The 27,306-nt window shown below is 42.5% G+C and overlaps 1 protein-coding gene across 1 annotated transcript; it reads left to right on the top strand.

Annotated features, from left to right (window-relative positions):
• The first annotated feature begins 1,464 nt into the window (after window positions 1–1,464).
• Window positions 1,465–21,893, top strand: LOC139446382 (cadherin-23-like). The gene is made up of 18 exons (XM_071227714.1): window positions 1,465–1,483; window positions 2,032–2,260; window positions 3,382–3,587; window positions 4,311–4,544; window positions 5,338–5,585; window positions 7,746–7,920; window positions 9,384–9,943; window positions 11,076–11,172; window positions 11,424–11,674; window positions 12,318–12,441; window positions 13,234–14,848; window positions 15,064–16,298; window positions 17,071–17,401; window positions 18,774–18,922; window positions 19,680–19,854; window positions 20,557–20,642; window positions 21,572–21,609; window positions 21,738–21,893. The coding sequence occupies exons 1-18, from the start codon at window positions 1,465–1,467 to the stop codon at window positions 21,891–21,893; spliced, it is 5,928 nt and encodes a 1,975-aa protein (XP_071083815.1).
• Window positions 21,894–27,306: the final 5,413 nt, after the last annotated feature.

The raw sequence follows: 27,306 nt of genomic DNA, 5'->3' as shown, positions 1-27,306 counted from the left end.
CTGGATATACGGACCAGACCATGTCCTCAGTACACCTTGTTTATCTCTCTCAGTTGATATTCCGGGGCAGAGACGGTCCGCAGGTGATCATGTTTGTCTAAGCGTGTGTATGGGATTGTTTGATACGTCAAAAACTACCTGTAAAAAGAAAAACAAAACATTTGTCCTCTGGATTCTGGCCATGATGGATGTCCTAAAAAATAAATGTTTGAGGAAAAAACAATTGATCGGCATGCAAAAAAATGTGCGTGTTTTGAAGCAGTGACCGAATAAAATAGTTTGTATGTAAGAACTCTCTCACCCCTCTCTCCCAAAGCCACACCACACTAAACAGAAGGTCCCTTACAAAAGGATTGACCCAGTGTCCACTGCATATACCATGCGATGATATAGATAGCAAGTCTTAATCGGTTTAGATAGATGTATTTGTATTTAATGTAATTACTGTTGGCCATTGACGTCGCCTTCCCTTTGTTTGTATATACCTACGCAAGCAGGTGTATGTTGATCACACTTATTTTTGTAATTTAGTTGTTTATTATTCAAGCTATCATAACATTCTTTAAATCAACAAGTACTAATTGACTTTTGCTTCAATGGTTCCCATCCCACAGAGTGATATACGATATGTCGGTCCCCGATCAAGGAGCAAGTCGTCAACACCAGTACACCCCGTCATAGAAGCATGGCTAGCCCTCCAAAGAACCATTAACTGTTCAATAACGCCGATCTGAATGTTGTTGAATGTAATATTGAAGCATAATAAAAGCAAGAAGTCAGGGGCCTTATAAGCATGTTAATAAACCTAATCATATAGTCCATGCTTACTTCATTAATTGCACCAGGAACGGCAATACAAGTGTATAGAAAGGCGACGGCCGATTTGATTGACGTCAACAATTGCTGAGAAAACACTTTCACTTATCAGGGCAACCCAGACCCTTCTGATATTGGAGTGCATTGACTCGGATGAATGACAGTCGACCTCCAGTGTTGGGTAGGGGGGATATCATTCACATTATAGACACCGTTAACTTCTAGCCCATAAGTGTTAGTGACAGACTCTCACTTGGAATACAAGTATACACTTTTATTGTCGTAATATTAACTGGGTTTTTTAATGTGCAAAGAAGGTAAGAGTCACGATGTCATTTAATTTTACAAACTCGTAAGTCTTCATGTTGCTAACTACATTTATTATATCTCTTACAGATTAACCTTGTGGTGCTAATAATCTTGGACAAGAAGTGGTGAAAATGAAAGGAATATATCTCTATTTATGGGCGTTATTGATATGGGAGACCCATGGTAAGTGCATACTGAACAATTCGGATGTCATTTTAATTATTTGTTTTGATTTTGTGTGTATCATTACTTTTAACTATGAAATATGATCAAGTGACAATTAGGTGACTTCTATATCCCAGATAATGCTAATGAGGGCTCGTCTGACTTTGTAATAAAATGTTTGGTGGTCGAAAGGGTGAGGTTCAACGCTCAGCCCTGTGACAATAACGTAGGTTATAGACGTCTAACACAGTAAGTGAGGGAGTTGGGTTTAACGCTGCTTTTAACAGTATTCCAGTTATATCGCGGCGTGTCAGCTTAATGTGGGAGGAAAGCCCGAAGTGATGCAGGTTTCAGACGTTTAGCATTTCGGTGAAACCCACGAGCACGGGTATGGTGCTGACAAACCTAGAAACATAATCGGGGCAAGTCGGGATTCGATCCCACAATCATAGGTTTCTGGCATGCCAAGGGACGCAACTCTGCAGTACAAACCACGAACTTAACATGTCTGACTATTTTATATTCGGGGGTGGGGACTAGAGTTTGGGAAGTGTGGGCTGGGAATATCCCGATAGGGATTTATACGTCCTCGGGTGAATCAATTCTCTGGACGTTCACTGTATGTTGAAGTGGTGATCGAAGAAATATTCCTTGCTGTGATATATGATTGTCAGCAAAACACATGCCTTCTTATGATCCTAATCAAATCCAACAGTTTAAATACATGTCCGTTCCTCCCAGGGTCCCCCGTGGTCACATCGCCCCTCCCTGACGGTAGCAGCACCGTCAACGTCCCGGAGAACACGGCGACGGGGACAGTAATCTTCACCGTCCTACCGACTACAGCTACATGGACGTACGCCTTGGCCCCCGCCGGGACTCCCTTCAGCGTTAACATTGGGGGGTCGGTGCAGGTGGCTTCTGCTCTGGACTTTGAAACGGCCCCAGGACCACATATACTGACCATTACGTGAGTGTATATATATATATATATATATGTGTCGGACGCGCCAGCTGTCGGTGTTTAATGATGGGTGTGCTCGGGATAATTAGTTTTAAGTTTTAAATTAGCGCCTGTTTCTTTTTCAGTATTTCAATGTCGACCCGAGCGCTTGTATCTAATCTACAGTTAGAATTCCTTAACTTCTTAAACACAACACTTTTTGTAACGCGTACGTACACGTGGCTAATCGTAAAACGTTCCGAAAACGGGACACAGGCAGTGAAAATTGACATTCAAATACTACTCAAGTTCGAGAGCATTATAATTGAGATTGAATGGGATTAACAGCATGATATATAAAATCAATGCACTTACTTAGCATTACCGTGTGCGAAATACGCATCAGTCGGAAAGCGCACGTTAAATCTCCAAAGTAAGTAAGTAAGTAAGTAAGTACCACGGACCTATATAACTGTGGTAAGTACTAAGCATTCACTTGATAAAGGAGCAAGAAGTAGGTCTGAAACGTCATACAAAGAATTAAAAAAAGTTGCTGTCCATAAAGAAAAGGTCATGTATTTATGCGGCGGTCAGAGGCGGTCATACGTGATACTTAAGTTGATATTCCATAGCATATTCCGCATATTCCGTCACAATAACGCTACCTGATGCCACCATACAACATGTGATTGCACTTTTTTTTTGCCCGGTCGTCTAAGGCGTCGCGATTCGCTGTGCAGAGTTGCGTCCCTTGGGCACGCCAGAAACCTGTGATTGTGGGTTCGAGTCCCGGTTCGCCCCGATTATGTTTCTAGGTTTGTCAGCACCATACCCGTGCTTGTGGGTTTCACTGAAGTGGTAAACGTCTGCGACCTTCGGGCTTTCCTCCCACATTTAGCTGACACGCCATTGTATAACTGAAATACTGTTAAAAGCGGCGTTAAACCCACTCACTCACTCACTTTTTACGTGCGTTACTGTCTCACCTTTCAAATACAGGAAATTGTCATCATTTTTCGCAACGGATATAATAGATAAGCCCTTTGATTTCAGTGAGTCTAAACTTTTGCAGGGTATACTTCATAAAAACATGTTGGATAACAGTAAAGAGTGTACAAATTTAAACCAATCATTATCCAAATTTCCAGGGTTACTGACCCCGCCGATCCTCCCCCCACTGACGTAACACTCACAGTAATCGTGACCAACGTGTACGACGAAGCCCCGACCATCACGGGGACGTTCACCGCCACGACAGATGAGGAGGTGGCGGTGGGGACGACGTTGACGGTGGGATACACCGTCGCCGACGTAGAGACGGCTAACGGCGATGTCCTCACCTACAGTCTGCTGGGTGAGTGAGTTAACATACGGACCCCGTTTCAAAAAAACCGATTGGGTAGTGGCATGCATGTCGTAACTCCACGAGATAAATATTGATCGCTCGTGAAATGAGAATTGCAGCATCTGTTATTACCATTAATGATTATTCATTTCATGAAATGGATTATTATGTGAATAAATTAAGTTATAGGTCTTTATCGTTAAATTGCCCAATCAACGGATTTATCTCACGAAACATATTAGGTCGGTTGTCGAAATAAAAATAAGTATTTTTCAAATGTTTTGAGTTATTTATCTCTTTTAACCAATGTCTGTCGAGGTAAAATAAATTCAAGAAATATAGTAGGGGTCAGCGGGTCACTTTCCTCCGTTGATTGACGTGTTTTCACATTAATTTTTTTCACTGAAATTAGACGAGACGGAAAGAAATCTTTTATTTTGTTTTATTGAACAATTTGAAATTTTGGGGTTGTCGGATCAATAAACAAAGTAATAAGAGAAATGTTTAATAGGACAGCAACAGCCTGATGGTCACAGTGGGGCGGTCGGGTAGCCTAGTGGTTAAAGCGTTCGCTCGTCACGCCGAAGACCCGGGTTCGATTGCCGACATGGGTACAACATGTGAAGCCCATTTCTGGTGTTCCCCGCTGTGATATTGCTGGAATATTGCTAAAAGCGGCGTTAAAACCATACTCACTCACTCACTCACTCATGGTCACTGTGTCTCGTACAGGTCCGGACGCAGCATATTTCCAAATTGACGCGACCACCGGAGCCATCAGCATCAGGGACCGGATCGACTATGACGCCGGTATCACCAGCCTCTCCATCACCGTGCAGGTGACCGACAGCGGTGGCAACACTGCGTCACAGGCGATCACCGTCACCGTCAACGACATCAACGACAACACACCCGTCTGCTCACCCAGTACCATCTACGGCAGTGTTGCAGAGAATACCGGCACAGGTATACCTACTTCAAGAGATTTTGCTTCATTTTTTATTTACCCGTAACACTACTCAGTCTTGATTTACCCGTGGCATCATTCTTAACTTACCCGTTACACCGATCTTCATTTATCTGTAACAAGGTTCTTCGGGTATATATTCCATGGCACTTCATATACCCGTTACATCGTTCTTAATTTAGCGGTTACATCGTTCTTAATGTACCCGTTACTTCGTTCTTAATTTACCCGTTACATCGTTCTTCCTTTACCCATTACATCGTTCTTCCTTTACCCGCTACATCGTTCTTCCTTTACCTATTATATCGTTCTTCCTTTACCCGTTACATCGTTCTTCCTTTACCCGCTACATCGTTCTTCCTTTACCTATTACATCGTTCTTCCTTTGCCCGTTACATCGTTCTTCCTTTACCCGTTACATCGTTCTTCCTGTACCCGTTACATCGTTCTTCCTTTACCCATTACATCGTTCTTCTTTTACCCGTTACATCGTTATTCCTGTACCCGTTACATCGTTCTTCCTTTACCCGTTACATGATTTATCCTTTACCTGTTACTTGGTTCTTCATTTAGATGTTCCATCGTTCCTAATTTACCCGGTAAACTGTTCTTCATTTACCCTTTACACGATTATTTGTTTACCCGTAATATCATATAATGCAATAAAGCGTTCACCATGAGGTAGTTTGAAACGCTCCTCGATTTCTTATCCACTTTAACATCACTCACTCACTCACTCACTCACTCACTCACTCACTCACTCCGTTGACGTCCTCCTTGTTCTGCTTGTAGGAACCAATGTGGCCAGTCTCGTGTGCACAGACGCCGACACTACACCCAACAGTGACATCACATACACCATCTTCAGCGGTGACGACGCCAACCCCAACGAAAAGTTTGCTCTGGCTGGCACCGCCATTCAGACGACAGCCACAGTCCTAGACTATGAGACCAAGTCAACGTACACCCTCATCGTTCACGCCGTCGACGCCCCCGCTACAGGCATCCCCAAGACGGGCACCGCCACCGTCATCGTGCAGGTGTGTATGTAGCCCCTGCTGCAACAACGACCATGACAACTGTTCTACTACATCTGTATCTACGTGGGGTTTACCAATGTAGTGAACGTAGTAGTCCACGATTACTCTGCCACCAATGTCCTCATTTAAAAGTAGGGGTCACGGGTGGCCCAGTCGTCTAAGGCGCCGCGATTCGCTGTGCAGAGCTGCCTCCCTTGGGCACGCCAGAAACCTATGATTCGAATCCCGGTTCGCCCCGATTATGTTTCTAGGTTTGTCAGCACCATTCCTGTGCTCGTTAAGCTGACACGCCGTGATATAACTGGAATACTGTTCGAAGCGGCAGGAAACATATTCATTCACTATATCTACGACCACAGCCGCTGATGCTGCTACTACCTTTACAAGATATCTTTTTTATTTTAACCAATCAGAAACGTTCGCTGGGTTCAAGCCCGTGTTGCGACGTAATTTCCGGCCACCTTTTTCTTGTTTACCTCAGCGGCGAAGCTTAGATCTGAGATTTGATGGTTGTGTTAAAATAAATACGAGATAAGGTGACCACAGATCAACCCGACTGTGCAGCCTATGGTTTATATAGCAGGTGCCAATATATTGAATTATCATATAATGGGTAGGTTTCTCGGCAGGAGAAAGCCAACGGATAAAAATGATATCCGTTGGGGTCATATGCGGATAGAGATGCAAATATCAAAGGTCAAGTAGGGACTACTTTCACTGTTTATAAACAAACATGGCGTCGCCCTCGTCATTTGGCGATCGAGTCAGAATTAACCATCGGGAATCTTGATAAACTACAGAGATAATTGCTTTCATTATCAAAAGAACAGTATAATATACTGAAAATCAGTGTCTAACTGTGACGTAGCTAAGGCATTTTATAAGTTTTGGCAACTTTGAAGATATAAATTTCGACACAATTTTGCGAGGCCACGAGGCCTAGCCAAGTGGGATCAGTAGCCATATCTGTGCTTGTAGTCCTCTGCGGCTTGAACCTTTCTCCACAAATTAAAATAGTTGGATTTGGCCGAAATATGTTTAAATTGTTACCTTGTTTCGTTTTGTCGCTGTGTGTACATCTGACTACACTTCTTAACGTTATGAAAGGACAGACCGACTGTCAACAACGTCTGACTGTGGCCGTGACGTCTCATAGACTAGGATTAGAGTAGCTTCCCTTTCACAAAGGGCAGTTACTCCAGCAGACAGACCGATGGATTGCTGCAAAAGGCAATTAAAAACACCCATTGCGTATATGTTGCTTCGCCACTGTATAAGAAAGAGATTTCAGTTGGAACTATATTGGCTACTGTCACTGTCCGACTGACACATCACTTACCCTCAGACGTAATAAATATTAATGCGCGCATTCCAGGAAAACTTGCAATGTTTCGGTATTGTTTGTGAGAGAGGGAAAGCGATTTTGAAGCACAGAATTAAAGAATGACATTATATGATAAAGAGGTTATCACGCTTGTGTGTTTGGGGATAATAATATCCTGCATTAGGAATAAACATTGTATTTAGCGAGCCCAAACACACTCGCGTGATAACCTCTATATATGTGACATTCATATTTCATGCGATATCGAGCTGTGATTTGAACCGAGTACGAAATTTTGAATAAGGACGAAGATGGCGGGTGTCACTCCTTGTCTATATGTATATAGGGGTGTGTCTTCATCTATACGAATATATTATGCTAAACACGCTATCATCGAGGTCCTGTGGCTAGTGCTCATACTTACGTTTATTATTAAGTTAATAACAGCTCGTTGTCATCTCAAACAGAAACTAAATAACCCTTTAGGCTAGAATAAACAAGACGTACATGCTCTATTTAGTCCATCATCGCATGCGAAACTGCTTCAGTACCACGAGTTTATGTCGGCTAATCGATATGAAAAGCGAACACCTTAGGCAAATGGCCACCAGACCCCCTGCAACACATTGGAATGGATTCAGTTTCTCGCATGTGTAATATACTGTAAGACCTTTCTTGGCGCCATAAATATGATAAAATATGCAGCTAAATGTGTTTTTACGTTTATATTAAATTTGTGTGTTTTACTGTGGATTTAATTAATAGATATCTCGTCCCTATTCGGCTGGTAAGTCATAACGTTATTAATGCAATAAGCTGCACTGTGCCCCCTCCAGGTTTCTGCTGTGAATGAGGCCGACCCAGCCTGGGGGACTAATGTCCCCGCGGGTACAGCTTTCTCCGTGTCGGAGTCATCTCCCCTTGGGACCTCCATCGTTACCATAGCAGCCACTGACGCTGACCTTGGAGTTGACGGAGCCATCACATACCAGCTCGTTTCAACTACACCAAGTACGTGTGTGACTGGTTATAAAACTACATGAGCGTGCATGTATATGATTAACTAAAGGGCTTCTTTATAATTTCCATGTACAATTAATTATGATTTTGAATGTTATATAAGGTCCGATCATGACAAATGACCGATCATATTGTATTCTTGGTAGGGACCTGAGGTTTTTTCTGGAGATTAGAATTTTCTTTTTCAGCTGCAACTGCAAAACCAGATGATTATTTTTTAATTAAGAGATAAACGTACTTTATCATCCAAAACTGGCTCCCACGGGAGATATCGCTTGGATGAGATCAGCCAGCCAGCATAATACCTCTGCCACAGGCCAGCGCCATGTGACGATTCGTCACATCTTTCATAGACCATTCAAGATATTGAATATGCTTTTCATCCGTTTCATGTATGACAAGTCAACACATTTTCATAAACAAACGTCAAAGAATGGTTACGGTTCATTATGAAAGTATCCTAATACGTGAAAATCTATTTGTTTTTGCGTAGTTATTCTTTGTTTACATTGGTTGTAAGGCTCCACGTGCTGTCATCGAAGCCCAGCGGAGAGCTGGCGATACGGTCTTTTTTATGCATAAATATATATTGTCACGTAACTCACTGTCGCAGTTGTAGTAGCATATCTATATAATTATGCAAAACAATATGTTAAGCGACCCCAAATACTTGCATTAGTCCGTGCTACATTGATTTCTGAAAAAGCGCGTTTGTTTACAAACAAGAGAAAAGTCCGGTCACGTGATACGCAAATTAGCCTGTGGCAGTGGTGTTATGCTGAGTCACCACTGCGCCTGAGTTCGTAGATATCGCTTCAGTGAAATTACATCACAATGCTTTGCAGACCATTGTGAGGCCACTGGTTACCATGACGTCACAATCAAATGACATGACTAATGGCTCTGCGACTGAAGCTGTTAGCAGTACTTTTTTACACTGAAAACACTGCTTATTACTGTAAACAAATTGAAAAAGCTGGAAGAATGATGTTGGATGATAAATAAAACACTCGTTGATAAAAGTGGCAAAAATCCTCGGCAAGCCCCGGAATTTTTCCACTGTTATCAACTCATGTTGATAGATTTGATATCAAAAGACACTCGGGTTAGATTTTCTCTCTGTTTGTGAGTTTGATTATTATTAGACTGAATGGATTGTCTCTGAATTTTATTTGAAACCGAACGCGTAGCCAGATATTTTTTTTAATTAAGAGATAAACCTACTCTGTTTGTGAGTTTTATTAATGTTAGACTGAATGGATTGTCTCTGAATTTTATTTGAAACCGAACGCGTAGCCAGATATTTTTTTAATTAAAACTGTCAGCGTGATTTTTAACAAAGAAAACAATGTCTGAAGCATAAAGTATATTTCAAGAATGTTCGGGGACAGTGTATTTTTTTCGGGTAAAATCCCAACCATGCATAACATAACAACTATGGTCACAATGTTCAGTCGCAGGGGCAGCTGTAACAGGCATCTTTACATTGAATGCGGCAACGGGTGAACTGACGACAGCGTCGACACTTGACAGAGAAAGCGTCACATCCTACACTGTGGTTGTCAGGGCAACGGATGGTGGGACACCAGCAAGATCAGTTGACGACACGCTCACCATTACTATCACCGACGTCAACGACAACGCTCCTGTCTTCACCGCCGCCAGCGTTCTAACTGGATCAATACCTGAAAGTTCCCTTGCTGGGACGTCCATCTTAACGCTCGTTGCGTCAGACGCCGACGCAACGTCAACGTTGACCTTTTCAGTCACCGGCGGTGACGTTGTACCGGCAAAGTTTGAGTTCAGCGGCACGACGCTAGGACAGCTTCAGCTTGCAAATCCCATCGACTTGGACCAACCGACAAACGACGCCGGCTCCTACAGTCTGACTGTCATCGTGACAGATGGAGGGACGCCTGAGTTGACGGGGACGACGTATGTCACTGTCACCGTCACTGCCGTCAACCAACACACACCCGTCATGAACACGCCCTCCCCTGGTTCCATCGTGTCGGTAAGTAATGCAAGAATGGGTGGAAATCTGCGTTATTTAGTTGACAAAGTGTAGTTAACGTAGAAAAGAATTCAAACGCCGAGGTAAATACAGGTACGTACATAACATAATTGTAAAATCAGTAAAAATGAATAAATGAAATCATTGAATAATTATTAAATAAACTGAAACGCACAGTTTTAGGTTTACATAAAGGCAATGCAATGCAAATAGGTCAAATAAGAGAATGAAGGAATAAGTAACAGAGCACTTATGAAAGTCGAATATCATGAGACAGGCCTTCTAAGGCGCCGCGATTCGCTGTGCAGAGTTGCTTCCCTTGGACACGCCAGAAACCTATGATTGTGGGTTCGAATCCCGGTTCGCCCCGATTATGTTTCTAGGTTTGTCAGCACCATACCCGTTATCGTGGGTTTCACCGGTGTGATAAACGTCTGAGACCAACATCACTTCAGACTTCCCTCCCACATTAAGCTGACACGCCGCGACATGCAAGTAGATAAGTTTGTTTGTTTGTTTGTTGTTTAACGCAGCACTTAACAATATTCCCGCTATATGACGGCGGTCTGTAAAGAATTGAGTCTGGACAAGACAATCCAGTGATTGACATGACGAGCATCGATATACTCAATTGGGATACGATGACATGCATCATCCAAGTCAGCGAGTCTGACCACCTGAACCCGTTAGTCGCCTCTTACGACAAGCATAGTCGCCTTTAACGGCAAGCATAGTCGCCTTTTACGGCAAGCATGGGTTCTGAAGACCTATTCAAACCCGGATATTCACGGGTCGCAAGAAGATAAGACACAAGCCTGGTCGAAAAAGCACCCTCATGCTACTCTTATATAAGTACAGCCAGCCCTCTAGAAACTGTCCCACCCAGAAACTTCTTGAACGATCAAGTCTTCTTTGTTCGAAAACAATTAGGGGCGGGTAACTTAATTTCCACTCCCTGCCGCCGACCGCCGTTAACATTTGGCCCTGACAGCACTCGATGTTTTACTACTACTTAATCATGTGCTACCACTGCAATGAGAGCAAATAAATCCACAAGCAATCCTTCCATGCATATGGACTTGCACGTGGCCATTTTATTATTCTTAATTATCATTTGATATTTGTTTATCAGATACCCGAAAATACTGGTGTTGGGACGTCTGTTGCAACTGTAACGGCTACGGACAACGACGTCGGCACTGATGGGACGCTGACATACGCTATTTCAAGTAAAACAGTATTGCTTTATTTTTCACTTCTGTGTCGTGTTAGTTTATAGCGGTTATTGGCACTTTTCATAAATTGCAGATTAATGCACGGGTTACAACGGAGAATAAGGATTGTCTGTCCTGAGTGAATTGGTAAAAGTTCCTTGAGTGTCTTACCGGCCTCATTGACAGATTACTCAATGCTTCTAGCCGGCCACTAAAAAAGAAACATATTACAAACTAACTTTAACATGAGCCTGTCTCTTCACCAGATGGCAATACCGGCACAGCCTTTAATATTGATCCTACACTGGGCGTGATTCGTACCCAGACGGCTTTGGACTTCGATGCGGGTCCACAGCAGTACCTTCTAGAGGTGACGGCGACAGACGGTGGTGCGACGGCGCTGATCGGGACGACAACCGTCACTGTTGACATCACCAACGTCAACGACAACACTCCAGTGTGCCCCTCTTACTACATCACGCAGTCAATGGCAGAGGCAGTCACAGCGACAACTACGGTAGACTTTGCGTTCCACAGAAAACACCATACATAATTTATTATTAAATTTTGCTTACAGATAAGTGTATGTTAATATATTACATCTAATAATTTTTCAAGTAGCATGTAGCGACGTGTAATAATGTTAACATTCTCTTGATGATAAATCTTTGAATGGACACCAAGTTTAAAATGAGTCATTAATGGCAAATAGTATCGTTTGAAAGTGGTCATTAAGCTTATATAGCTTGATAATCTTATTCTTTATTTTTCACGAGTTTGAGACACAAACTGTTTTCCATATAGTTACTTTCTTGATATTGAAAATCATTTGAATTGTGTACCCTGACATTGACTTATTAAAGTATTATGCTTGTTTTACACATAACAATATGCCAAACTTTATTTTGGACATTGTTCCTCTATGTATTAAATTATAACAAATATATGTTAAATTGGTGTCTCATCATACAATTTTATTCAGATAAGTAATATGTTTTACAATCGTAGTTTGGTGCCTCCATAACAAGGATAACCACTTCCAAACATTTGTCTGAATAATTTAGAAACATCCTGAAAAAATTCTGAACATACTTTTGCAACTACTTTTGCCAGCACTGCTAAACACCGTGGAACCTGATCAAGTCCATCATATGTTGTAGGTGACGACAATAACATGCACAGACGCGGACACCGCCGACATCCTGAGCTACACCATCACAAGCGGAAACACCCCCGTCTTCTTCAGCATCGTCACTGCAACAGGGGAGATAACCACAACAGCAGGTAAGAAAAAACACAGTTGTGTACCATTGTTTCCGGGTTTAAAGAAATGTGTGACAGTTCATTTCGAAAATCATCCTAACCTTACCCTTTCTGTTCACCTTTAAGACGTAAACTGAGGAACAAAAGAAACTATAACTTATTTTCACTTGAATATTTTTTAATTTAGCGATGATATTATATCTACAAAACTATACACTTTTAGTCAGCTCTCAAAGAATACTCTTACATGGTTGTAAATACAGACCTAAGTTTATTGAAAACTTTTAGAAATTGAAAAAAAGGTTTCGCATAATACAGAACTGGCTGTCTTAGACATTTTATTTTTGAAAATCAATAAATATTCTTTTTTCGGCACAAGTTTACAACATTTCAAACAAAGTAGGGTCCATTAAATGTTCTTACCCCCGTCTTCATTGCAGCAATTTATTTTTTATCATCCACCAAAATTATTCCGCCACATATTACTTTTTAACAAACTGTACCAGGAATGAGTGATGGTTAAAAGACTTAATCAAATCTAACAACAGGTTTCAATTACATTAAAAACAAACTCGGTATACTTTCTTTATTCCCTCAGTGTATGAGGGAAATATAGGAAAATATTTGATAGTAAAGAAGTGATAAAAAAGTTTGATTAAGAAAAAAAGTTTTTATTATTTAACTTTTAAAAAAACAAACATGAATTATCTCAATCTTTCCTGTTTTTACTTTCGACACTATTTTTACTTAAAGAACATTCTTAATTCAAGGCACTGATGAATGACACTTAAAAGATACCATTGTTTTCTACAGCGTTCAACTACGAGGGCACGAGGGAGTTCACGCTGACCGTAAACGTATCCGACAACGGCGCTCCGCCCAACTCTGTAGATGTAACGGTCAAGGTGTTGGTCACTCCCGTAAATGAGTTCGATCCTGTCTTTGCCCCGGCTGCCTACACAATTACTGTTCTTGAAAACTCAACCATTGGGAACAACGTCGTACAGGTGACGGCGACGGACAGCGACCAGGGCGCATTAGACGGCACTGTCAGATACAGCATCACCGGCGGGGACAGTCAGGGCAGGTTCACTATAGACGAGACCACGGGGCAGATAACCCTTGCCAAGCAGCTAAATAGAGAACTGGTTAACTCTTATACCCTCATTGTTACCGCAGCTGATGACGTTGCTGGGTCTGGGACGTCGAGGGCGGTGACGACGTCAGTGACAGTGACGGTTGGAGACGCCAACGACAACTCCCCTATATTTAACCCTAGTTTCTATACGTCAAGTCCTATTGAAACGTCAGTTGCACTGTCGGTCATTTTGACGGTAACGGCCACTGATGACGATCTCGCCGGTGACCCGAATTCTGCACTGACCTACACGGTGATCGCTGGAGATGTCACGGGTGTGTTTGAATTTAATGGTGCTGATTTGAGAATTGCAGCAGGGAAGAACCTCGACTACGCCACAATACCAACATTCGACCTCACTATTCAAGCTTCAGACGCTGGCGCCGGGCCCCTGACGGACACAGCTCGTGTGGTCATTGACGTCCAGCCAGCCAATCAAAACTCTCCAGTTTTCACAAACCCAAACCAAATTATCACAATTAATGAGTCTATTGCTATTGGGAGTACAGTTTTAACAGCCATAGCAAGTGACGCCGATTCTGGAGCATTCGGAACTGTGAATTACACCATCATCAGCGGCAACACTCCCGCTGGCAGCTTCGTGATTGACAGCACGACGGGGGACATCTTGGTGTGGTCGCAGCTGGACTACGACATCCCCCCTACCTTCTTCAACCTGACCCTGGAGGCGAAGGACGGAGGTGGAATGACAAACACCACGTGGCTCTACATCAATCTGAACGACGTCAACGACAACTTCCCACAGTTTGCCCAAAACGTATACAACATCGCTGTTGATGAGAATCTGGCCACTACCACGTCAGTTGCTCAGATTGTTGCTACAGACGCTGATACGGGAACAAACGGTCAAATCGACTATTCCATCACTTCCGGTGACGGGCAGACGACATTTGCTATTGACGCTACAACTGGCGACGTCACAACAATGGCGGCTTTAGACTACGAGACAAAGACAACCTATAACCTCGTCATCCAGGCTATTGACAGAGGAACCCCTACGGCAAACAGTGCCACGACTTTGGTGTTGATAACCCTCAACGATCTGAACGATAATACGCCTATATTCACGCCGTCAAATTTTACCGTTGATCTTGATGAAAACGTTGCCATAGGAACGTCAGTGGCTACCATGGCTGCATCAGACGCTGACTCTATCGCAAATAGTAACGGTATTTTTACATACAGTCTCACCAGCACCTTTTTTGCGATTAATTCAACAACAGGGGACATAACTACGCTTGTTGCCATTGACAGAGAAGTAGTCGATAGGTGAGTACATTTGCAAACCTGAGTGGGTTAGAGAGGGAGTTGTGTTTGAAAAAAATGAAATTGTTCAATGGACATGATAGATGTTTTAAAAAATGTGTATGCCTTTAAGCGCTCACTGAAAAATAATCTGTCTCAAACGATCCTTTGGTAGAAGTGTATATCTTTAAAAACCTGGTGAAGATGAAACTGCTTGATGATGTTGTATTGAATTTCAGCCACGTTCTGACAGTGACGGCTACAGACCAGAATGGCGTCGGACCCAACGTCGGCACTGGTACACTAAACGTCAACGTTGTCGACCTGAATGACAACGCGCCTGCGATCACCGGCACGTATACTAAGACGCTACCCGAGAACACTGCAGTTGGGACCATTATCTACACCATAGCAGCAACAGATGCCGATATCGGCCGTAACGGAGAGCTCTCCTTCGCTATCACCGTCGGTGACCCTACCAACGACTTCACCATCGAGTCAAGGTCTGGCATTCTGCAACTTAGCAAACCCTTGAACAGGGAGGTGACTCCAAGTTACACGTTGACTGTCACCGTTACTGACAACGGAGTCAGCCCTCTACTAAGCGTCGTCACGGTATCTTTTACAATAAGCGACGTCAACGACAACGATCCCGTTTTCCAGAATCTTCCTTACGCGTTTAGCATTGCAGAAAACGTTCCGGCAGGGTCTACTGTAAACTATGTAACCGCCATTGACATTGATACAGGCACGAATGGAGCTGTAGGATATGAATTCGTCATCTTCTGGCGGGGAAATAACACTCACTTCAGCGTAAATGGCGGGTCAGGGGAGATAACTACAAACGGTGGCCTTGACCGAGAGACACAGGACACTTACATCATATGGCTGAGGGCATCTGATAATGGCGTTCCTATCAGATCAGCAAGCACGAATGTGACAATAACCATCACTGACCTTAATGACAATGATCCCGTGTTTGACGCTACGTCGTATTCAGGGTCAGTGAGTGAGAATGCGACCATCGGCACAAGTATCCTTCAGATCGGTACTACTGACAACGACATCGGTATCAACGCCGTTGTGACGTTGTCAATCGATACGACAACTACAGCAGGAGCGAGAGCTGCACTTTTCTTTGATATCAGCACAGCTACGGGAGACCTTTCTGTCAAAACAGTTGTTGACAGAGAAACCGACTCGAGTTTCACGTTCAGCATCCTCGCTGTTGATGGAGGAGCTACACAACGCACGTCGACGACCACGGTAACAATAACTGTGACTGACGTCAACGACAACAACCCTGTGATGTCGCCCAGCTTCTACAACACAGAGATTGCTTACACCGGCGTCTGTGACAGCTCCATCACCACCGTTACCGCTAGTGATGCAGACAGTGGACTGAATGGACAGGTTATCTATTATCTCATACAAAGCACGTACAACTACCTCTTTAAAGTGGACTCGAACACAGGTATGTATTTAAATTAATGCTGTATCTGTGACGGTGTGACCAAGTGGACTGCTGTTTGTTGTGTTGTTACACTGGTCACTCAAATCCAAAATGTGATAATATCACCACAATCATTGCTCGTAGGTTATATGCCCTGGATTCGTGTCATATAGACCTTTCCTTCCACATCAAGCTGACAACGCAACCTCGTCGCACTGAAGTACTGTTAATCCAAACTCACTCGCTACGCCTGTGCTAGTTGTTTAAGAAAGTGATTGGGTTTTCCGAATTGAGACGGGGGTATAAAAAAAAAGAATTAAAATCTGAAAGGTTGTGTCTGGCTTGCAATCAAAATCAAATTGAAGATGAATTTCAATTTATAATAATTTGTGATCGATATGTACATTTAAGACGAAAATATAAACCCAAAACATTTTACCTGTACCCCTCCATACATACGTTTAATATTTTAATGGCATCAAATAATGTAATAATCATTCAAAATCTATCCGAATTCATTTACAAAGCAATGAAACTACGTCATGTGTAAATCACCTAAAATTTTGTATTGTAATATTTCTCTCTCACTGTATACTCTGTAATGTAATTGAATAAAGACTATATATATGTGAGTGGGTTCACAGGGGTTGGGAATGGGAGGGACACCAGAATTGCCATTTACCCATGTGAATAATTAAACCCGGGCCATATGCCTTATACGCAAACGCTTTAACCACTAGGCTAATCCACTGCCCCCTCATACAGAATTTAGATTATAGTTTCAACATTTCAGGTGCCTTTTCGCTACAATCCCAAGCTGCGAACAACTTCCGGTACGTCATAGAGGCGTCTGCACGAGACGCGGGAACTCCTGTCCTCACTGCCGCAACACCCGCCACCATCCGTATCGACACCTTTGACCCTAACGCCGCCGTCGTCACCTTCAGGCTCAGTATCAGCCAGGCTACATTCCTGGCACAAGAAGCCACCTTCATCGCAGAACTACAAACCCTCATCCGGGTTACATACCCTTCTGCCATTTTCAGAGTTTGGTGTGTCGAGATCAGAAGCGGGACTTCCGGTATCCCGTCAACTGGGAGGAGAAAACTATTACAAACAACAAGGTATTGACGAGATCTGATTGTCTCACGTGTCCCAGGTGATTTAGACAGCGATATTCGCTTACAGTGAGTGAGTGAGTGAGTATGGTTTTACGCCGCTTTAAGCAATATTCCAGCAATATCACGTCGGGAATCGAACCCGGGTCTTCAGCGTGACAAGCGAACGCTTTAACCACTAAGCTACCCGACCGCCCCTTATTCGCTTACAGAGTCACGTGGGTTTCACCAAAGTGGACACTATATTCCGCGTCACGTTGGACGAACCTTTCACAAGCTGCTCTACGACATTACACAGATACTGTTCAAAACGGTGTTCAACACATCTCACATCTCGCGCTCAGGTGATTATGCTCCACGTTCTGCCGTCCATATGCATTCCCGTCTAGCTGTGAATGTTACCACAAGGAACAAGTGCGAAACTTGCTCATCTTTTTCAGTGTAATTCGCGCAATCATTAACTTCTTGACTGATATTGTTACCAGGTGATTTCAAGATTGAAACAGAAAGACTAACTCGGAAATCGGTACGTTCAGAACTAAATTGTGAAATCAGTATATTTGCACTCAGAATGAATGAATAATTAGCAGAATATACAGTCCACACAGTTCTAGGTTACAATCAATTGGGAATACAATGGAGTAAGTGGGGACAGCAGTTAGTAACAGGTCCTCAAATTAAATCAAATGCACTCACGAATGTTCAGAATTTTGTTACTGTCGTGTGTCTTGAAACAATTCTCTGTTCTTGAGTCCACAATAGTTTTGGAAGCTGGCAGGAATTCGGTGTTTTCAAATTGGTATCCAGTCTGAACTTGGCAAGTAGATAAGACACAATTCATGTCGTAGAAGGCTCCGAAAAGCCCTCCCGTCGCTCTTACATGGGTACTGTCCCCTCGCGAAGCTTCTCTGACCATCAAGCCTGTCCTATTGGTAAGCAGCCAGAGGCAATTAACTCTAAATTCCTCTCTTTGACCCCGACACCACCAGACATTTTTCTTGCCGTTCAGTCGGTTGCTGGCATTGAAAATGACTTCAAATACATTCTCTACTGCTCCAGAACAGCATGCATCCTACAATTTCAGCAAGTTGGCAACCAAGGTGGGTTTTGAAGTACCTGAATCAAACAAGGACTGCCAACAGTCCATGTTCGGTGAGCGCGATCACCCGCGATTCTATCTGTTTACTATTCGCTGGGCACGCCATCCTAACAAAATGAAGCATTGTCCCATACTCGGAATATATTCGACGATGATTTTGTTCTTAGTGTGCCCATTGTCAACGGGAGCGGAAACTTAGAATAAAGTCGTTCATTAGCAAAGAGTCTTTTTTGTACTGTAATGTTAAAGTAAGTTCACAATATATGTATATTCCTGCAGTTCCATCAACGTCCACACCTACACTGTAGCCGACAGCTCCACCGAGTCCGTAAGTAACGTCAACCAAGACAAGACGTTGTTGACGTCGTCTGAGACGCTGCAGTTCTTCTCTACAGACCCCCAGGGCTCTCCCTCGTCTGCCGTAACAGGTGGGACAATTACAGATGAACCATCTGCTTATCATAAAACACAACAGCATGATCTGAACACAAAAAAGAGATATTATTCGTGTTCTGAATATTAATATCACTGTCAATAATACAGTTTACTAGTACTATCAACGTATCCATCAAACTCAATATACGATTAGGGGGCATGGGTGGCCCAGTCGTCTAAGGCGCCGCGATTCGCTGTGCAGAGTTGCTTCCCTTGGACACGCCAGAAACCTATGATTGTGGGTTCGAATCCCGGTTCGCCCCGATTATGTTTCTAGGTTTGTCAGCACCATACCCGTGCGAGTGGGTTTCACCGAAGTAGTAAACGTCTGTGACCTGCATCACTTCGGGCTTTCTTCCCACATTAAGCTGACACGCCGCGATATAACTGGAATACTGTTAAAAGCGGCGTTAAACCCAACTCACTCACTCACTCAATATACGATTAAGCGCATACTTATATAAGATGCCTCGTTGATTTTAAAGACACGCAATACTCTAGGTTTGCGCCGTGCTGGCGGGTTTTCATCAAAGTGGTAAACGTCTGGGACCTGCATCACATCGTTCTTGCCTCCCATAGTAAGCTGACACGCCGTGATATAACTTGAATACTGTTCAAAGCGGCTTTAAACCCAACTCACTCACTCACAAACGGCGATGCTACGGAAGAAAGACGCCTTATAGTTTTACTTCAGATATGGTGTTGTGTTATACATGTTTTTTACACGTTAGTCTGGTACGTTTATTCAAGGAGGCAATCTGAACGCATTCGGTATCACATCTGTGGTCCCATACTACCAGGTCAACACGCCCTGGGCCCAGACTCCCGAGGGCATCGCCATCCTCACCTTCATCGCCATCGTCATCCTTGCCCTCATCATCACTGGCATCATCGTAACCATAGTGGCGTGCCGGAAGAAACAGAGGTAAGCGCACGTCTCGTCGCCGGTCTGTGGCGTACACGGTCACATGACATGACACTGGTTGGTGTGTCGCGTATACGGTCACATGACATGACAGTCGCTGGTCTGGGGTGTTCACGGTCACGTGACATGACAGTGGTTGGTGTGTCGCGTATACGGTCACATGACATGACAGTCGCTGGTCTGTGGTGTTCACGGTTACATGACATTACACTGGTTGGTGTGTCGCGTATACGGTCACATGACATGACAGTCGCTGGTCTGTGGTGTTCACGGTCATATGACATGACAGTGGTTGGTGTCTCGCGTATACGGTCACATGACATGACACTCGTTGGTCTATGGTGTTCACGGAAACATGACATGACAGTGGTTTGTTGCGTATAAAAAGTCTGGAAGTTAATTTAAGGTACCGACGTTTACTACACTATCTGAAAAAGTATTGGACCTACTCCTGTCAAAGTTGGTATGAGATTATCAAACAGTCATACATAACTGGACATTACATTTAAAGACAATCGGTGCATGAATAAAAAATCTGTCTATTTAGCTATCACTATATTTCATCAACAACCAGACCTGTTCGTCACGGGTGGAATGAGCAATCATTGTAACAGCCATCTGCACAAAGCATCTCCCTCTGTACGCCTTAACCTGTTTTCAAACTGTGTTTTTTCCGGGATCACGTGTCATTTTATATTGCAGGCCAATTACACCTGTCCGTGCAGCGAAGCGATCCAAACGCCAGCCGATGGAAAGATTTACTTACAAAGGTATACCACAGCTACAAGGTACATAACAGTATGACTTGGGGGCAGACGGGTAGCCTAGTGGTTAAAGCGTTCGCTCGTCACGCCGAAGACACAGGTTCGATTCCCGACATGGGTACAATGTGTGAAGCCCATTGCTGGAGTCCCCCGCCGTGATATTGCTGGAATATTGCTAAAAGCGGCGTAAAACCATACTCACTCACTCAGTACGGCTTATTAAGGTACTGCAACTCATGGTTCACAACTAGGACTTTCAAGATGCAGGCACTACCTTGCTACATGATTTCCTTAAAATATACACATCTTAACACACCACCTTTTCAACATTACTTTTCGAACATATCACAAAATAATCCCTAGTTTCGTTTTCTTGAAAAAGGATACATTTAAAATAATTGGATAAAACAATGTACTACATATATTCGTTTGTATTTATAGTAGGAAACTCCAATGACTTCAAGACTGATAATACTGTTTATGCTCCTTGTAAATTAATATGCTATGAATAATATCTCATCATCTGATTTAAACTGTGACTGGGTTTTTCAACTATGACACTAATGTATTTAAAAAGAGGAAAAAATCTACAATAAAATACTATTTGTAAGAATGTGTTATTATTGCTTACATTTCATGCTAGTTGCCGATGCTCATGATGTTAATCACTGGACCAAACAATCCGGTGATTGACATCATGAGCATCTATCCACGCCATTCGGATCGATGTCAATCCCTGGACTGTCTGGTCCAGACTCGATTATTTACAGACCGCCGTCAGCTGGAGTATTGCTGAGTGTGGCGTTAAACAACAAACTCACTCACTCACTCATGATAGTTGTGTGTCGTGTGCCTACAATCAAACAGCATGACTGTACGAACATCAGCAATAGTGGCTTCATGTAAGACACATATAGTCCTTCAGACTCTGTAAATGTCTCATCTTGTTCCAGATGACGATGAGATGTACAGATCGAAGTCCCCTCCTCCTGTAAGTAGTCTTCCATGGTAACTACCGCACAATCTGGGTTGTAAGTGTTCCTTTCTGGTTGGTAAGATATGAACATAACATCTGTGTCTTGTCTTCATCACATGATTGTGTTTCACGCTCTCTGACAGGCCTATACCGAGAAACCACGCCCCATGAAACCTGGTCAAGATGGCATCGCTAGTATGACCAATTCATCAAGGTCAAGGCCGTTCCTGTCTAACAGAGACTTCGAAGGTCGTGCTGTGGATCCAGGTAATGGTTTAAAATTATTCACACTTTCTTAATGATGTCTACATTTACGACGAAACACCGTTCACCCAAGCCCCCCCACCCCCATGTGATATAGTCCGAAAGGCTGTCTTTTCAAACGAATAGTCCCGTCTAACAGAGTTTTCACTGACTGCATGTTCAGAATGCCAAACCGAATCCATCACTAATCCCTCTTCCTATGAAGCTGGTTAGCTGATCTTTTCACACAAAAACACTGCTTATTACGGTTTGCAAACTGGAAGAATGATTTTAAATGATAAATAGAATCTTACCTCCATATCAACACTCGTCGATAACAAAAATTAAACTCCACGGCAAGCCTCGAAGTTTAAACTGTAATGGATGAGTGTTGATATATTTGATATTAAACGTACGAGGGTGAGTTTTTCTATTTAAGAAATAAACGACGAGTGGGAGTTGTTTATCGTACCTCATTGTATATTCTCCCTGCAGTGTTTTATTGTACGATAAACAACGACCACGAGTCGTATGTTTCTTATATGAGATATCAATATTATGTACAGCCTCTTTAAGAATGTTGATAAAATGTACAAGCTTTACAAATATTTACCCAAATTTTAATATGATAATTACCTAAATAGAATCCGACCTCGGAAATGTCGGGAAAGTCCATTTTAGGAACAGGTGGGTTACGTTCGGCATTTCCCGTATTCTCACAATCCTCACTTCGGTAATCTGTACCTTTTCTTCTAATACCGATTGTCATATCTCTCCCACTTTTGGCTCCGATCGCTCGGCCACTGCGTTTATCTGCGTTGCTCAGCTACATCTTCGAGAACAACTTACCAGACACTTCCCTCTCAAAATAACGTCGTCCAATAGATAACTTCATTAAGTTGCGAGTGTTCGAATGTCCAGAAAGTACGTCATGATAGGACAAAGATTTATCGTGAAATTAACAACGCTTAGTTCTTCATTTTTCTTTGCGATTTATCGTGTAGCTTATCTCTATATATCACGATGACCTAGGGAAAAGCATCTCGACATCAGCTGGTTGCTGACAGACAATGGGAATAAAGCCGCGTCCAAACAGGTTAAACCGCCTCAGTGGTCTAGTGGTAGAGCGTGCGCCCGGAGAGCGGAAGGTCCGGGGTTCGATCCCCGATCGCGTCATACCAAAAGACGTTCAAAGATGGTACTTGTTGTTACCCTGTCTGGCGCTCGGCATTAAGGGGCTAAAACAAGGACTGGTCGGCTCGGAGTCAGTACACCGTGTCTGAGTGGGGTATTCATGTCAAACTGCGGCATGGTATCTCAGTGAGCTAGCACTATAAATCGGCATCAGTCCGGACTAGTACAAGCAGCCACACAAACACGCACACGTACATGCATGTCGCTATATAATTGCAATAATCTTGGACGCGACGTTAAACGCCATTTCACCTCACCAAACAGGTTAAGGTGTCTCTTGCCGGAGAGCGTGTCCTGTGCCACATGATTAGCGACAGTTAGAATCGCAGATCTCGCGGACCTAAATATGAACTGATTCCAGAACACGGTCAAATGGCGACTGGTAGTGCGAATGTGTTTGGATACAAGTGTATATTACCAGTCGAAAAATACTAACTTCATTTAACAAGTCGACGTATTTGACTCGCAGGGACACATTTTCGGAAGGTCAATGGAAACAACTTCATGCACAAATCCTGCGTATACCATGCATCCAAACAGGGGTTTGAACATGTTCTTCTGATTGGACTCACCCTCGTGTCTTTTGACATCAAATATATCAACACGAGTTGATGAAAGTGGAAAAATTCCGAGGCTTGCCGAGGATTTTTGCCACTTTTATCAACGAGGGTGAGATTTTATTCATCATCCAACATCATTCTTCCAACTTTTTCAATTTGTAGACAGTAATTAGCAGTGTCTTCAATGTAAAATGTACTACTAACAGCTTCAGTAGCAGAGCCATTAGTGATGTCATTTGATTGTGACGTCACCAGTGATGTCACAATGGTCTGCAAAGCATTGTGATGTAATTTCATTGCAGCGATATTTACAGTGTACATGTAGATATCGCTTGATCTCATCCAAGCGATATCTCCTGTGGGAGCCAGTTTTGGATGATAAATGTACTTAACCTCCTCTTAAGTTGGCAGTAGTAAGGAATAGTTATCAGTAATAAATATATCCGGAGATTGTAGTTGGTTAACAACTTTATTTTATTATGATGCGGCGTGTCGGTATAGATCCTTATACCGTTGTCAATACCGACACGTCGCATCATAATAGAATAAAGAAGTTGTCATCCATAACATATATTGTGTTTACTGTTAATTACCAAATGCCAGTCAAACTGGACCGTGTCCTGATTGTCTGATAATGGATGAGTGGTGCTCGTCTTGAAAATTGTGTTGAATAGTGTTGTCTCCAGTTTTGCGGGTTAATGAATAAATGGGCAACGTGTGGAGTTGTTGACTAATTTATTTATATGAATAGAATTCAATATATTTTTTGTTTATGGAGGTACAAACAAGGGGGTATTGCGTAAAGTTATTTGTTTGTTTGTTTGTTTGTTGTTTAACGCCGCACTGAGCAATATTCCAGCTATATGACGGCTGTCTGTAAATAATCGAGTCTGGACCAGACAATCCAGTGATTAATATCATGAGCATCGATCCACGCAATGGCAACCAAGTCAGCGAATCTGACCACCCGATCCCGTGAGTCGCCTCTTACGACAAGCATAGTCGTCCTTTACAGCAAGCATGGGTTGCTGAAGACCTATTCTACCCCGGATCTTCACGGGTCGTATTGCATAAAGGATGCTACCTGTTTTACGTTGATACCTCAATAAATGCTTCTGAAGGTCAATGCTTAAGCTAGTACGTCTTAAACCTATTCTGTGGTATGTTTTGGCTCGGAAAGCATAGTGCTGGAATATTGCTAAAAGCGGCGTAAAATATAAAACCTACTCACTCACTGAAAGTTTAATCCTATTTTACGTGAGCTTCCGTGGTTCAGCGGGATGTCTTGTGACAAGACTTCAGTACCATAGATATTCTGGGTATTTTCTTCCGGAAATGCCATCTTTCTTCACAAAATTAATTGACACAAAATATACTGTAATCGATAGAGGGATATTTCTTTAAGATAAGAGGGGTATTTAGGTTGCGTATTGTAGGGATTTATTTGCCATTATCAAACTGTCACCAAGACGTGTTGAAAGTATATCATTCTGGTTGTCATGCATTACTCTACTACAGATCGGCGGAATGGAACCTGGGACAGAGGGACTAAGCGATAGTATTGCAACGATACCTTCCCGAATAAGTCAAAATAACGTGTGAATGCTTCCAGGAACCCAGACCTTCATGTTAATAACTGTTAACTGCGTACAGTATTCTGGCAAATGTAAGATGAGGATTACACTGTTTTATTCTTTTCGTGAATATTTGGTTTATGGCAGTTCACACTTTCCTTGCAGCTACTGGTCGAGTGTATGGCTACAATTCGAAAACAAATCAAAGGGACTGGTTAACGACACCTGACGGCCGCTTGTTGAAGGTCACCCACCATTAATCTCGCAATGTCTCGCGAGGCATCTCTTGATCTCATCTACTGTGGACGTTGACGCTCGGGAGCGGTGCCCGGTTGTCCATGTAATTCACAACAATTGCACATGAATTTTAGTTTACCTGTCAACCTGAAAACTGTCCAGATGCATTTAACTGGTTTAAACAGTTTATGTTTTTCTTATCCAGAAATAAACTGCCGTGCAAAAGAAAGTTGATGTTGGTCAAACATTAAACAAACAAGACGTGGTTATTCGATGGTGATGTACAGTCGTCCCTGCTTTTAATGCCCCTGGTTTTAATGCCATGTTTTTCTCAGAACGTCTTTCAGCAGTGCAAAATGCCATGGTTATGATGCCAAATGCCAATGTTTTTCAAAACAAAAGTTCCTCTTCCATGGTTATAATACCAATATTAATTTATTTTTTTACATAAAATTGGAAAACTAGTTAATCTTTTGGTGGCAATTCCTTCTTCTAAATCAACAAAATTTTATTGATCTTAGCTAATCTTCACACATAGAATCATTCACTTTCTTAAAATAACAAACAAATTTGTTTTTGTTTATGATAATATCCTTTTCTGTAATAATATCCTCAACCCCAGTTGTTTCAAACATTTAGTTACAAATTTTATGTTGGAAATGAATATACAGTCCTCCCTGGATATTATGCCACCCTGGTCACATTGCCCCCTGGATATAATGCCACCCTGGTTATAATGCCATATTTAAGGGTGGCCGACCAAGGAGACTGTATTTGACACGGATACCATTGTTGAGTTTTGAAAGTTCAGTGTTTCGGCGACTGTTTTCAGCCTTATAACGTTTTTATAACGTTTGTAAAATTTAGTCAAACCCAATTTTCAAGTGTATACTTTGTTTTGCCCAGCAGTTTATCTCTTATAAAACCACAACTACAAAACCTGAGCGTTATGTACATTAAAACTGATGCACAGATTTATTAGCAATGTCATGTTTTTCAACTTTTATTTATTACTTTTGTACATAACATATATTGTGTGTGTCCATCTGGAACGACAAGAGCATCTGACGTGCTCGAACATATTTTCTGAGGCGATGTTATATAGTGAAACCTCGTTAATAAGAAAAAAACGCCTTCCGGGCTCTACTGTTGGAAAGTGTAACAATCATTCGTTAATCTGGATATTTATTAATGCGGACGATTTCCCTGGGATCGATCCTGCTGATATAACGAGGTTTCAGTGTACACCTCTATGTCAGTGAAAAGACAAATGTTGATAATATGCACCTACAACAGTTTACATGTTCATATTCAGGGTGAAACACTTAAACATAAATAATACAAGCCTTCTGTGATATATTCTTGTATGTGATATGTCGAATCTGTTTTATGTGTTGTACTAAAAGCTGTATTGAGTCTATGTAAGTAAATTCTCTGTTCTCAGATAGTGTGCACTCTTATTCCAACATAGTATAATATCCCACTGTTTCACTACATTCAAAGGCCACCAATAGATTTAAGTGGGACAACGGTCATTTTGTCATACAATTGTACACATAGCCAATATATATGCCGTAGGCGCCACATTGAGTGAGTGAGAGAGTGAGAGGCTTTACGCCTTGTTCAACAGTACACAAGACCCACGACCTTGACCTGAAGCCATTGTTTAGTCAGTGAACTCCCTTGCCTCGGGAAGATAATACAGAGACGGTGTATACAGGATTACTTCACATTCCACATCCACTTTTACACGCCCTCCTCTATGCTCAGACCGCCTCCGTGGTCTAATGGTAGAGCGTCCGCCCGGAGAGCGGAAGGTCCGGGGTTCGATCCCCAGCCGCGTCATACCAAAAGACGTTAAAAGATGGTACTTGTTACCCTGTCTGGCACTCGGCATTAAGGGG

The sequence above is a fragment of the Haliotis cracherodii genome, unplaced genomic scaffold (genome assembly GCF_022045235.1).
Source record: "Haliotis cracherodii isolate W230 unplaced genomic scaffold, xgHalCrac1.p SCAF_6, whole genome shotgun sequence".
Lineage (NCBI taxonomy): Eukaryota > Metazoa > Mollusca > Gastropoda > Lepetellida > Haliotidae > Haliotis > Haliotis cracherodii.
This window is presented reverse-complemented; position numbering and strand designations above follow the sequence as displayed.